Source organism: Oncorhynchus keta, chromosome 31, assembly GCF_023373465.1.
Source record: "Oncorhynchus keta strain PuntledgeMale-10-30-2019 chromosome 31, Oket_V2, whole genome shotgun sequence".
Taxonomy (NCBI): domain Eukaryota; kingdom Metazoa; phylum Chordata; class Actinopteri; order Salmoniformes; family Salmonidae; genus Oncorhynchus; species Oncorhynchus keta.
The window spans coordinates 4,204,263-4,216,529 of record NC_068451.1 but is presented as its reverse complement, the minus strand read 5'-3'; the positions used below and the strand labels follow the sequence as shown (position 1 = coordinate 4,216,529).

The window sequence follows — 12,267 nt, the reverse complement described above, 5'->3', positions numbered from 1 at the left end:
CCATGCCTCACGGTTGGGATGGTGTTCTTCGCAGGTGGGAGATGCTATGGTGACCAGCGAGCTGAGATAAGGGGGGACTTTACCTAGCAGGGTCTTGTAGATGACATGGAGCCAGTGGGTTTGGCGACGAGTATGAAACGAGGGCCAGCCAACGAGAGCGTACAGGTCGCAATGGTGGGTAGTATATGGGGCTTTGGTGACAAAACGGATTGCACTGTGATAGACTGCAGCCAATTTGTTGAGTAGGGTATTGGAGGCTATTTGGAAATTACATTGCCGAAGTCGAGGATTGGTAGGATGGTCAGTTTTACAAGGGTATGTTTGGCAGCATGAGTGAAGGATGCTTTGTTGTGAAATAGGAAGCCAATTCTAGATGTAACTTTGGATTGGAGATGTGTGATATGGGTCTGGAAGGAGAGTTTACAGTCTAACCAGACACCTAAGTATTTGTAGTTGTCCACGTATTCTAAGTCAGAGCCGTCCAGAGTAGTGATGTTGGACAGGTGGGCAGGTGCAGGTAGCGATCGGTTGAAGAGCATGCATTTAGTTTGACTTGTATTTAAGAGCAATTGGAGGCCACGGAAGAAGAGTTGTATGGCATTGAAGCTCGCCTGGAGGGTTGTTAACAGTGTCCAAAGAAGGGCCAGAAGTATACAGAATGGTGTCGTCTGCGTAGAGGTGGATCAGAGACTCACCAGAAGCAAGAGCGACATCATTGATGTATACAGAGAAGAGAGTCGGTCCAAGAATTGAACTTTTGTACCTGTTTCCTCCAGCATCTTCACAAAGTCCTTTGCTGTTTTTCTGGGATTGATTTGCACTTTTCGCACCAAAGTACGATCATCTCTAGGAGACAGAACGTGTCTCCTTCCTCAGCAGTATGACAGCTGCGTGGTTCCATGGTGTTTATACTTGCGTACTATTGTTTGTACAGATGAACGTGATACCTTCAGGCATTTGGAAATTGCTCCCAAGGATGAACCAGACTTTTGGAGGTCTACAATTGTTCTTCTGAGGTCTTTGCTGATTTCTTTTGATTTTCCCATGATGTCAAGCAAAGAGGCACTGAGTTTGAAGGTAGGCCTTAAAATACATCCACAGGTACATCTCAAATTGACTCAAATGATGTCAATTAGCCTATTAGAAGCTTCTAAAGCCATGACATCATTTTCTGGAATTTTACAAGCTGTTTAAAGGCACAGTCAACTTAGTGCATGTACACTTCTGACCCACTGGAATTGTGATACAGTGAATTATAAAGTGAAACAATCTGTCTGTAAACAATTGTTGGAAAAATTACTTGTGTCATGCACAAAGTAGATATCCTAACAGACTTGCCAAAACTATAGTTTGTTAACAAGAAATGTGTGGAGTGGTTGAAAAACATGTTTTAATAACTCCAACCTAAGTGTATGTAAACTTCCGACTTCAAATTGTTTGTGCACTAAAAGCGTATACTGTGTATCTCTTGTAGTGCTGAGCAATTAGTGCTTTTTGACATTTTCAATATCGGTTCAGATTTCTTTAAAACAAATGCATTATGTGGGTTCACTGCTGCAACAACACAGAATAAAATAATTGATGGTAGTGACTGCCCATTACTATCACTTATTAGGCTCTAACCATCATCTATTCACATGACTTTTACTTAAATTAAATATTGTGGTTGTTTATATTACACATTTGATTTCAGTATGATGATGTTATTTCATTAATACAACTCCAATGACTGCCCATATCTGCACATCACTTATTAATAAACCATCCTTCATTCATATTCCTTTAATAAAATATTTCAGTTATGTACATATAAAAAAAATTTTTTTTTTTAAATCGATATATATTTCAACATTTTATTTAGAGGCATTATCTAATCTCTGCTCAGGAAGTAACAGCCAGCCAGCCATCTACCTCTGTTTCCTAAAGAGACGTCCTGCAGGCTAGCAGGCTAGCTTAGCTGGCTAGCTGCCTGCTGTCTGACAAAAATCACTATTTCAGCAGATCTTCAAGGTAGATTTTAAGACGGCTAAATAACACCTGTCACTCTATTAGATGCATTGTCGGGTAGAGATACCGATGCAACTGCTCTCCATCCCACCCGTGTCTCTCTATCGCTCTCAGCGTCAGTCTGCCAGCCCCACAGGCAGGCTTGAACCAATGAAAACAGGTAGCTATAGGCGTAATGGATTCTGGTCATTGTAGTTAATTACCACATTTACTTCACTTAGATGGGTTGGACAACATGTCCCAGCGAGTAATCGCTCTAGAGAAATGGCACAAATGGCACGGTGGGTGAGTGCACAGAAAACATTTTTACTAAATGGAATTAAAATAATTGACCTAATGTTCGTCATTTACTGATTTTATTTTTTTTACGAAAATAAACCCACATTTCAGTTCATCGCTGAGCACTAATGTCCTGTATACTTGCACAAAATCATGCATACATACACTTCCAACTGAGATGCTTACCTTGCTCTGCGGCTGTGGCTCGCGTTTACCTAGATGCTGTCCCATGTTGTCAACAGAGACTGTGGAGAAAAGAGAAGAATGGTATCAAACCCATCTGGAATTACAACACTCCCTTAAAAATCTGAGACTGTCGGTTTCAGTGGCAGCAGAGCTGACATTAAAGTAAGAAAAACACGACTTCATAAATCACTCTCCCTCCATTCCCCAATGAACCAACAACCAACAAAATTAACAAAAAGAGGAAAAAAGAGAAAAACAAAAAGAGAAAACAATGCAAAAACAAAACAGCAAGGCGAACTGTATACGTTTCAGTGCATGTGTAGCACTATTTACATGTGTGTGTGTGTCTCTGTGTGTGCCCATGTGTGTGTTTGAATGCAAGTTTGTGTATATGCATGTGTACAAGCACCTGCGCAGCAACAGCCTCAGGCAAAGAGGCACAGTGTCACTCAAAACGTATTACTTATTAAAATAAACTTTATTTGAGAGTTATATTCTTTGACTGTCATTCTATCCCCGGCCCAGCAACTCCACTCCCACTTGTCTCCAGTTCCACATCCCAACCCTCAGTTTCCTTCAATCCCACCTATCTCTGCTGCCACCCTCTTTGGATGTCTATGTGCCATATACGTGGCACACATAAAGGGGGGCAAAAAAGTATTTAGTCAGCCACCAATTGTGCAAGTTTTCCAACTTAAACAGATGAGGCCTGTGATCTTCATCATAGGTACACCTCAACTATGACAGACAAAATGAGGGGAAAAAAATCCAGAAAATCACATTGTAGGATTCTTTATTAATTTATTTGCAAATTATGGTGGAACATAAGTATTTGGTCAATAACAAAAGTTTCTCAATACTTTGTTATATACCCTTTGTTGGCTATGACAGAGGTCAAACGTTTTCTGTAAGTCTTCACAAGGTTTTCACACACTGTTGCTGGTATTTTGGCCCATTCCTCTATGCATATCTCCTCTAGAGCAGTGATGTTTTGGGGCTGTTGCTGGGCAACACGGACTTTCAACTCCCTCCAAAGATTTTCTATGGGGTTGAGATCTGGAGACTGGCTAGGCCACTCCAGGACCTTGAAATGCTTCTTACGAAGCCACTCCTTCATTGCCCGGGCGGTGTGTTTGGGATCATTGTCATGCTGAAAGACCCAGCCACGTTTCATCTTCAATGCCCTTGCTGATGGAAGGATGTTTTCACTCAAAATCTCACAATACATGGCCCCATTCATTCTTTCCTTTACACAGATCAGTTGTCTTGGTCCCTTTGCAGAAAAACAGCCCCAAAGCATGTTTCCACCCCCATGCTTCACAGTAGGTATGGTGTTCTTTGGATGCAACTCCGCATTCTTTGTCCTCCAAACACGACGAGTTGAGTTTTTACCAAAAAGTTATATTTTGGTTTCATCTGACATTCCCCCAATCTTCTTCTGGATCATCCAAATGCTCTCTAGCAAACTTCAGACAGGCCTGGACATGTACTGGCTTAAGCAGGGGGACACGTCTGGCACTGAAGGATTTGAGTCCCTGGCGGCGTTGTGTGTTACTGATGGTAGGCTTTGTTACTTTGGTCCCAGCTCTCTGCAGGTCATTCACTAGGTCCCCCCGTGTGGTTCTGGGATTTTTGCTCACCGTTCTTGTGATCATTTTGACCCCACGGGGTGAGATCTTGCGTGGAGCCCCAGATCGAGGGAGATTATTAGTGGTCTTGTATGTTTTCCATTTCGTAATAATTGCTCCCACAGTTGATTTCTTCAAACCAAGCTGCTTACCTATTGCAGATTCAGTCTTCCCAGCCTGGTGCAGGTCTACAATTTTGTTTCTGGTGTCCTTTGACAGCTCTTTGGTCTTGGCCATAGTGGAGTTTGGAGTGTGACTGTTTGAGGTTGTGGACAGGTGTCTTTTAGACTGATAACAAGTTCAAACAGGTGCCATTAATACAGGTAACGAGTGGAGGACAGAGGAGCCTCTTAAAGAAGAAGTTACAGGTCTGTGAGAGCCAGAAATCTTGCTTGTTTGTAGGTGACCAAATACTTATTTTCCACCATAATTTGCAAATAAATTCATAAAAAATCCTACAATGTGATTTTCTGGATTTTTTTTCTCATTTTGTCTGTCATAGTTGAAGTGTACCTATGATGAAAACTACAGGCCTCTCATCTTTTTAGGTGGGAGAACTGACTAAATACTTTTCTGCCCCACTGTGTGTGTGTGTGTGTGTGTGTGTGTGTGTGTGTGTGTGTGTATATATCTTTCAACTATGCTGTGATGTTTAACATACAATTGTAATGTAATTGAATAGAATCCACAGATTGAGAGTTGAAGATAAATACTTTCACTAATAAGAGTATTAGTATATTAGTAACTGACTGACCAAGTCTCTCCAGATCTCCAACAATGCTACTTCTAGTGTCAATTTTAGATTCATGTTACGCATTTTCAGCCATTCCTGAACCTGAGACCAGAAATAAGCTACCTGAGGGCAATACCAGAGCTGTGATGATTGTATGCCCCACATATTCAACCTTTTGTTGGTGGCAAGAATTCCCTTACAATCATTTAAGCTGAAAGGCACGAAGTCTTGAATCTTGCATTGTTTTATATATCCACTCATACCCCAAGTGCCATGTAATTAGTACATCAACAATCACTTCCCAGCTATTTTGCAATCTGTATGACACAGCTGTCAACATCCTGGTCCTCGAATGAAACTGGTATGCTTTCCAATTTATCCTATTTTTGTTCCTCTGCCAGTTTTGATCCTTTATCTTGGGCAGACAGACCAGTTCCCTACCTCCTCCCGCTGCCACCTGCCTCCTCGATATGGTGTAATGCTTTAATCAGTTGGTTGTAATCTTGGATTGAGCAGACCTTCCTATACATTTCCGATAACTCAACCATTCCAATATAATTTAAAAACAAAATACCGTTTTCAAAACATATTTTCCATGAAGGTCTTTTATCAACCAGCACATTTGAGTTCAACCATAATATTTGTTCTCCCTTTTCTGGGGGATGAAATTGAAACCAACTCTGCAATGCTTGTCTGAAAAAGAGATACTTTGAACAAAGTTTCACTTGATTAATTAATCAAAAATTAGACAGGGCAATCTGCACAAAAGCAAAAAGGCAATTTTTAAACAACAACAAGCTTGTTTTAGTAATCTACTTGAGAAACAGTTTAGGTTCAGGTAAAAACTTTTGTAGCTTTTAGAGAGAGGATTAGTGCTTTTATACTTAATAACATCAACCCACCCAGTTCATATTCATTATAGAAATAGGCAGGCTTTGTCTTGTCAAAATTAGGTTTTAGTTCAGAGAGGCCAGAAAATAACGAAGAATTAAATCAATTGGATGTGTCCTATAATAACATCGATCCAATTGACAAGGTAATGAAGAATTAACCCCGCATCAATGTCCCAATCTCATCTTTACCTTAACAAAAGGTCAATATCTTAAAAGAACACATCCTTCCTCATGCCCGAAGCAAATAACCACATGAAACATTGAGCAGAACAGTCTGGAAATGGAGACAAAGCCATGGACTGTGCAGCTGATGAAACGTTTCTCATTGTTCTGGCAGCAGCAGAGCGCTGTTTACTGTACATTTCAAATGCAGATGAGACACTAGAAGTGTATTAGAGAGTGAGATCATGATAGCGTTTGACTATATCCCAAATCTCAGGACCTGTTACCCAAGGGGGTTTGCACAGGACTACACACTGTTCCTAACAACTGAAGGATACTTTTGGACAATGAAATAATGAGATGAAGAATGAGTGTTTTGTTATTGTCTTTTGTTGGGACTGAACTCGGCCCTAATTAGGTGTGACAGTAGCCTTTACAGTACGAGAGGTGAGATGGTTATATTTTATGTCACATGGGGCTTCAAATGGGTCCCGATATCATGCTGTAATAGGGAGCTGTTTCAATAAGCTTTAGCATTCACAGTAGGGGGGGGGGGGACAGGCTTTATTTTACCTCTGCATAAATGCATGGGTCTGCACTAGAAATAGGCCTACCTAAGGGGCAATCTGTGATTGCTACATCCATTTTGGGACTTTTAAATTAATTATATATAGTATACTCATTGATTATTGAAGAAAATAACTTAAAAATACCTCATGAGCTTAGTTCAACTGTCATACCGCATCAGAACGCAAAATATAAGCTTGTTTTACTACAATGTTTGTAAACGTAAACAAACACTGTACGGCCCCAAAACAAGTATATTTTTTATTAAAATGGATGGTTGGTCCTTGAAACCAGAGCTCTGTCTATGAATTTGAGAAGTTACTTTTCTCCAGCACCATCCTTCAGCTTTTTCCCAAAACAGTGGTGGAGAGAAGCCGTATTATTATTATTTCAACTGCAGACTGCCCCTTTAATATTTGCAAGATTGCAGCGGCAACAATCTAATAACTTTTCTGTTACGATTACCGTGTCGCGGATGTGATTTTAAATGTGAGTTTAAAGTAAGATGCGGGAACAACCTTTTCTCATGGACATCATAAAAGAAAGTTACAAGTTGACTACCTCCGCAATATAGTGACTATTACCTACAGCATGTAGTCTCAGGATGATTATCTCCACAATATAGTGAGTATTACCTACAGCATGTAGTCTCAGGATGATTATCTCCACAATATAGTGACTATTACCTACAGCATGTAAGTCTCAGGATGATTATCTCCACAATATAGTGAGTATTACCTACAGCATGTAAGTCTCAGGATGATTATCTCCACAATATAGTGAGTATTACCTACAGCATGTAAGTCTCAGGATGATTATCTCCACAATATAGTGAGTATTACCTACAGCATGTACAGTCTCAGGATGATTATCTCCACAATATAGTGACTATTACCTACAGCATGTAGTCTCAGGATGATTATCTCCACAATATAGTGAGTATTACCTACAGCATGTAAGTCTCAGGATGATTATCTCCACAATATAGTGAGTATTACCTACAGCATGTAAGTCTCAGGATGATTACCTCCACAATATAGTGAGTATTACCTACAGCATGTAAGTCTCAGGATGATTACCTCCACAATATAGTGAGTATTACCTACAGCATGTAGTCTCAGGATGATTACCTCCGCAATATAGTGAGTATTACCTACAGCATGTACAGTCTCAGGATGATTACCTCCACAATATAGTGAGTATTACCTACAGCATGTACAGTCTCAGGATGATTATCTCCACAATATAGTGACTATTACCTACAGCATGTAGTCTCAGGATGATTACCTCCGCAATATAGTGAGTATTACCTACAGCGTGTAAGTCTCAGGATGATTACCTCCACAATATAGTGAGTATTACCTACAGCATGTAGTCTCAGGATGATTACCTCCACAATATAGTGAGTATTACCTACAGCATGTAGTCTCAGGATGATTACCTCCGCAATATAGTGAGTATTACCTACAGCATGTACAGTCTCAGGATGATTACCTCCACAATATAGTGAGTATTACCTACAGCATGTACAGTCTCAGGATGATTACCTCCGCAATATAGTGAGTATTACCTACAGCATGTACAGTCTCAGGATGATTACCTCCACAATATAGTGAGTATTACCTACAGCATGTACAGTCTCAGGATGATTACCTCCACAATATAGTGAGTATTACCTACAGCATGTACAGTCTCAGGATGATTACCTCCACAATATAGTGAGTATTACCTACAGCATGTACAGTCTCAGGATGATTACCTCCACAATATAGTGAGTATTACCTACAGCATGTACAGTCTCAGGATGATTACCTCCACAATATAGTGAGTATTACCTACAGCATGTACAGTCTCAGGATGATTACCTCTGCAATATAGTGAGTATTACCTACAGCATGTACAGTCTCAGGATGATTACCTCCACAATATAGTGAGTATTACCTACAGCATGTACAGTCTCAGGATGATTACCTCCACAATATAGTGAGTATTACCTACAGCATGTACAGTATAGAGCAAATGAGTGCATTTTTGTAGAGGCCAAATGTAGCTCTTGACGTCTCACACAGTATATTACTGCATTTGGCTGAAGATTATAAACAGAGAACAAAGCAGCATCTTGATAGGCATTCAAATGAAATATGTCTTTTAGATCCAGAGCCAAAAACTCCAGCTTTGTTGCTTCGGCCTTTATGGAAGACTGCTAAAAGCAAAGAAAGCAGTGTATGAGAGTTGCTCTGTGAATTCAACTTTTCCCTTCAAAACAAAAAGAGGTCTTAGCACATCAGAGTAGTAGCCAGGTGATCGTTCCCCTGTCCCTTTAAAAGGGCGAAGAATATATCACCACAATAGTTGGCAAGTAGGCTCGTTTACAGTAGGCTCCCAAACACATAAGCATGGGCTTTTCTGATTCCTAAGAACTATGGTAGTCACGCACAGCCACGACTTCAGCTAACTACAAAACGGAATACATGTTGGCTTTGGGAATTAATCTACTTGTACTAACAGAAAATAACATACTTTGTACAACTGCCATATAGCCTAAGCTTTGGCTAGCTCAACTCTCTTATGGAGCAAGGTCCTGAAACAAGTTCTAATCCTTTCTTAAAGCAACATTCTCTGGTGTGAGAGGGCTCAATCAAGTAAGCATGGTTACGTACTTCAGTAGCTACAGTGGGGCAAAAAAGTATTTAGTCAGCCACCAATTGTGCAAGTTCTCCCACTTAAAAAGATGAGGCCTGTAATTTTCATCATAGGTACACTTCAACTATGACAGACGAAATGAGAAGAAAAAAAATCCAGAAAATCACATTGTAGGATTTTTAATTAATTTATTTGCAAATGATGGTGGAAAATAAGTATTAGGTCACCTACAAACAAGCAAGATTTCTGGCTCTCACAGACCTGTAACTTCTTCTTTAAGAGGCTCTTCTGTCCTCCACTCGTTACCTGTATTAATGGCACCGGTTTGAACTTGTTATCAGTATAAAAGACACCTGTCCACCACCTCAAACAGTCACACTCCAAACTCCACTATGGCCAAGTTTGCTGAAGTTTGCTAGAGAGCATTTGGATGATCCAGAAGAAGATTGGGAGAATGTCATATGGTCAGATGAAACCAAAATATAACTTTTTGGTAAAAACTCAACTCGTCGTGTTTGGAGGACAAAGAATGCTGAGTTGCATCCAAAGAACACCATAATGCATGGGGGTGGAAACATCATGCTTTTGGGGCTGTTTTTCTGCATCCAAAGATGATGAGATTGAGTGAAAACCTCCTTCCATTAGCAAGGGCATTGAAGATGAAACGTGGCTGGGTCTTTCAGCATGACAATGACCCCAAACACAGCCAAAAATAAGAACCAGTCCAAGCCAGTCTCCAGATCTCAACCCCGTAGAAAATCTTTGGAGGGAGTGGAACGTCCGTGTTGCCCAGCAACAGCCCCCCCCCCCCAAAAAAACATTTGACCTCTGTCATTGCCAACAAAGGGTATATAAACAAAGTATTGGGATAAACTTTTGTTATTGACCAAATACTTATTTTCCACCATAATTTGAAAATAAATTCATTAAAAATCCTACAATGTGATCTTCTGGATTTTTTTTTCTCATTTTGTCTGTCATAGTTGAAGTGTACCTATGATAAATTACAGGCCTCTCATCTTTTTAAGTGGGAGAACTTGCACAATTGGTGGCTGACTAAATACTTTTTTGCCCCACTGTATAACCAAGAAAAACAAACAACTAGGCTAGATGAAAACGTAAAAGCGGAAAACGAATTGACAAAGACAAGCAAACCAAAGTAAGACGCCGACCCTTCAATACGCTTTGCCATCTTTCTCCAGACCAGAAAGATTTAAATGTGTTCATGGCTTTGCCTGTGAACAAGACCACTTTTCCAGTAACCACACTGACAATGTGTTAACATTCTTCCCAAGGTTGTGAGTGTGAGAAACTCTGAACGTATTATCCGCAAGATTCTGGGAAACCAAAATAACATTCAGAGAATATCTATGTCACAAAGAGTGGTGAGAGGATACAGATGAGATGAGGTTTCCCCCTCACAAAAAATATGACATAACCACAGCTGGAGCCTGCGAGGACTTGCATACCATGGGCGTTGCAGAAAACTGAAAGAAAAATCCATGCTGTAATTAAACTTCTACACAGCCGCCTCCAATCCAACAAAAGAAGCTCCGTTCCTTTCCTTTTTGCACATAGGCCTCTATAAGATTCTATGACTCAAACACTTTGCAAATCAATTGGGGGGGGTAGACTACAGGCAGCGGAAACGAAAATACAGAGACAGAGACAGTGGATGAGGATGATAAGGGAGAACCATATAGGTCTTACTCTCACACACACACTCTCACACACACCCCTCTGGGGATATGAACCTTGCCTATTATATTTGAAGGTTGTATGGGAGATACAGCACCAGGGAGGCATGCTAATTATAGGACAACCTTCCTCACATAGGCCAGCACTCGCAGTACTGCAGCACTCAGAGCCATCAATGCATATGAGCAATTATCTATATTCCCTCTGACTAACTTCTGCTTGTGTGATTGCTCTGCTGCTGTCTGTTACCTAGGACCAGGAGACTCAAATACTGTGAAAATCAAATAAAAAAATATATTGATTTGGTCTGGCTGAGAGGCTTAATTCATTACAAAATACCTCATACACTTTCCCTCATATCAACATACTGCCTTCTGACTTGGTTGCCCATCTACTGTCAGCTGGTATTTTGTTTTATAGCTAGTAGTTAATGTTTTTATTTATTTAACTAGTCCCATAAGAAACTGGGGGTTTGTTTAAATTATGTTCATGCTCTATCCAGGGAGGATGTAAATGACTGCTCACCCATAGCGTAAGAGTGGAGAGCCCATCATTTTTAACATGTACCAACTTGGAGATAAAAGGCATCACAGCTCAATTCATGAGCCATACCCCCATATCTCCATCCGAGAGTGATGGTTTTAAGTATCAACAGAAAAAGCTATCTTCCTTCTCTACAGTGAGAAATGGATAAATAAGTATTCATTTATTCTGCTTCCCAACCTGCGAGACTGAAACAGATATCACTTTCCTGCAACATAAATTGCCCTTTAGGGATAAACAGTTATTTATGATTGCTGACAGAAGGAACTATGGATTACCCTGTAATACAAACAGCGGGCACAATAAATCCAAGACACAATGCGATACACTTCAAGTTTGACAGAACGAACACATATTCTTGTTCACATCATTGGGTGTATACACTTTACAGGCTCAGAGAACAACAAACCTAAAATGGTATTCTAAACATTGGAGTTTCTATTTAGCCTGCATGGGAATCCTCCTCTTTGACACGTTATTCTGGTCACTGCACCAAACACAAGGTCAGCGAGCACACTGAGTGAAGTAGACACTATTTGGAGTTAGCCCCGGAGATTGGGAAAGACAAGCAAACAATTCACAGTGGTGCTGAGCAGTTTTTCCATGAGACGAAGATATCATTTTAAGATATCAGGGTGTAAGTGTCCCATGACTCGCTCCCTCTAAGTCCTCATATCATCAGTGTTAACTAGCCACAATGATAAACTCCCAGAAGGAGTACCAGTAGCATCTCCCAGCTGTGTGTGGTCTTAGTAGGGGTGAGAAACACTGCCCTCTCCATGGTGCTGAATGCAAACCAATACACTCACTCATCATCTCGGTCTCTCCTCACACACACACACACAGACTTCCTGTCATTATATCAGATAATGGATACATATGTGCCAGGAACGTGTGGGGCTGGTGTGTATGTATCCATGGAAAATTA

The 12,267-nt window shown here is 40.4% G+C and overlaps 1 protein-coding gene across 1 annotated transcript in view; it reads right to left on the bottom strand.

Annotated features, from left to right (window-relative positions):
* LOC127914276 (myelin basic protein-like) overlaps window positions 1–12,267 on the bottom strand; it is a 51,276-nt gene that overhangs the window by 33,074 nt on the left and 5,935 nt on the right. The window contains exon 2 of the mRNA XM_052489339.1: window positions 2,473–2,531. Within this exon, the coding sequence (XP_052345299.1) occupies window positions 2,473–2,517 (45 nt within the window). The 5' untranslated portion in view covers window positions 2,518–2,531. The remainder of the gene's footprint in view (window positions 1–2,472; window positions 2,532–12,267) is intronic.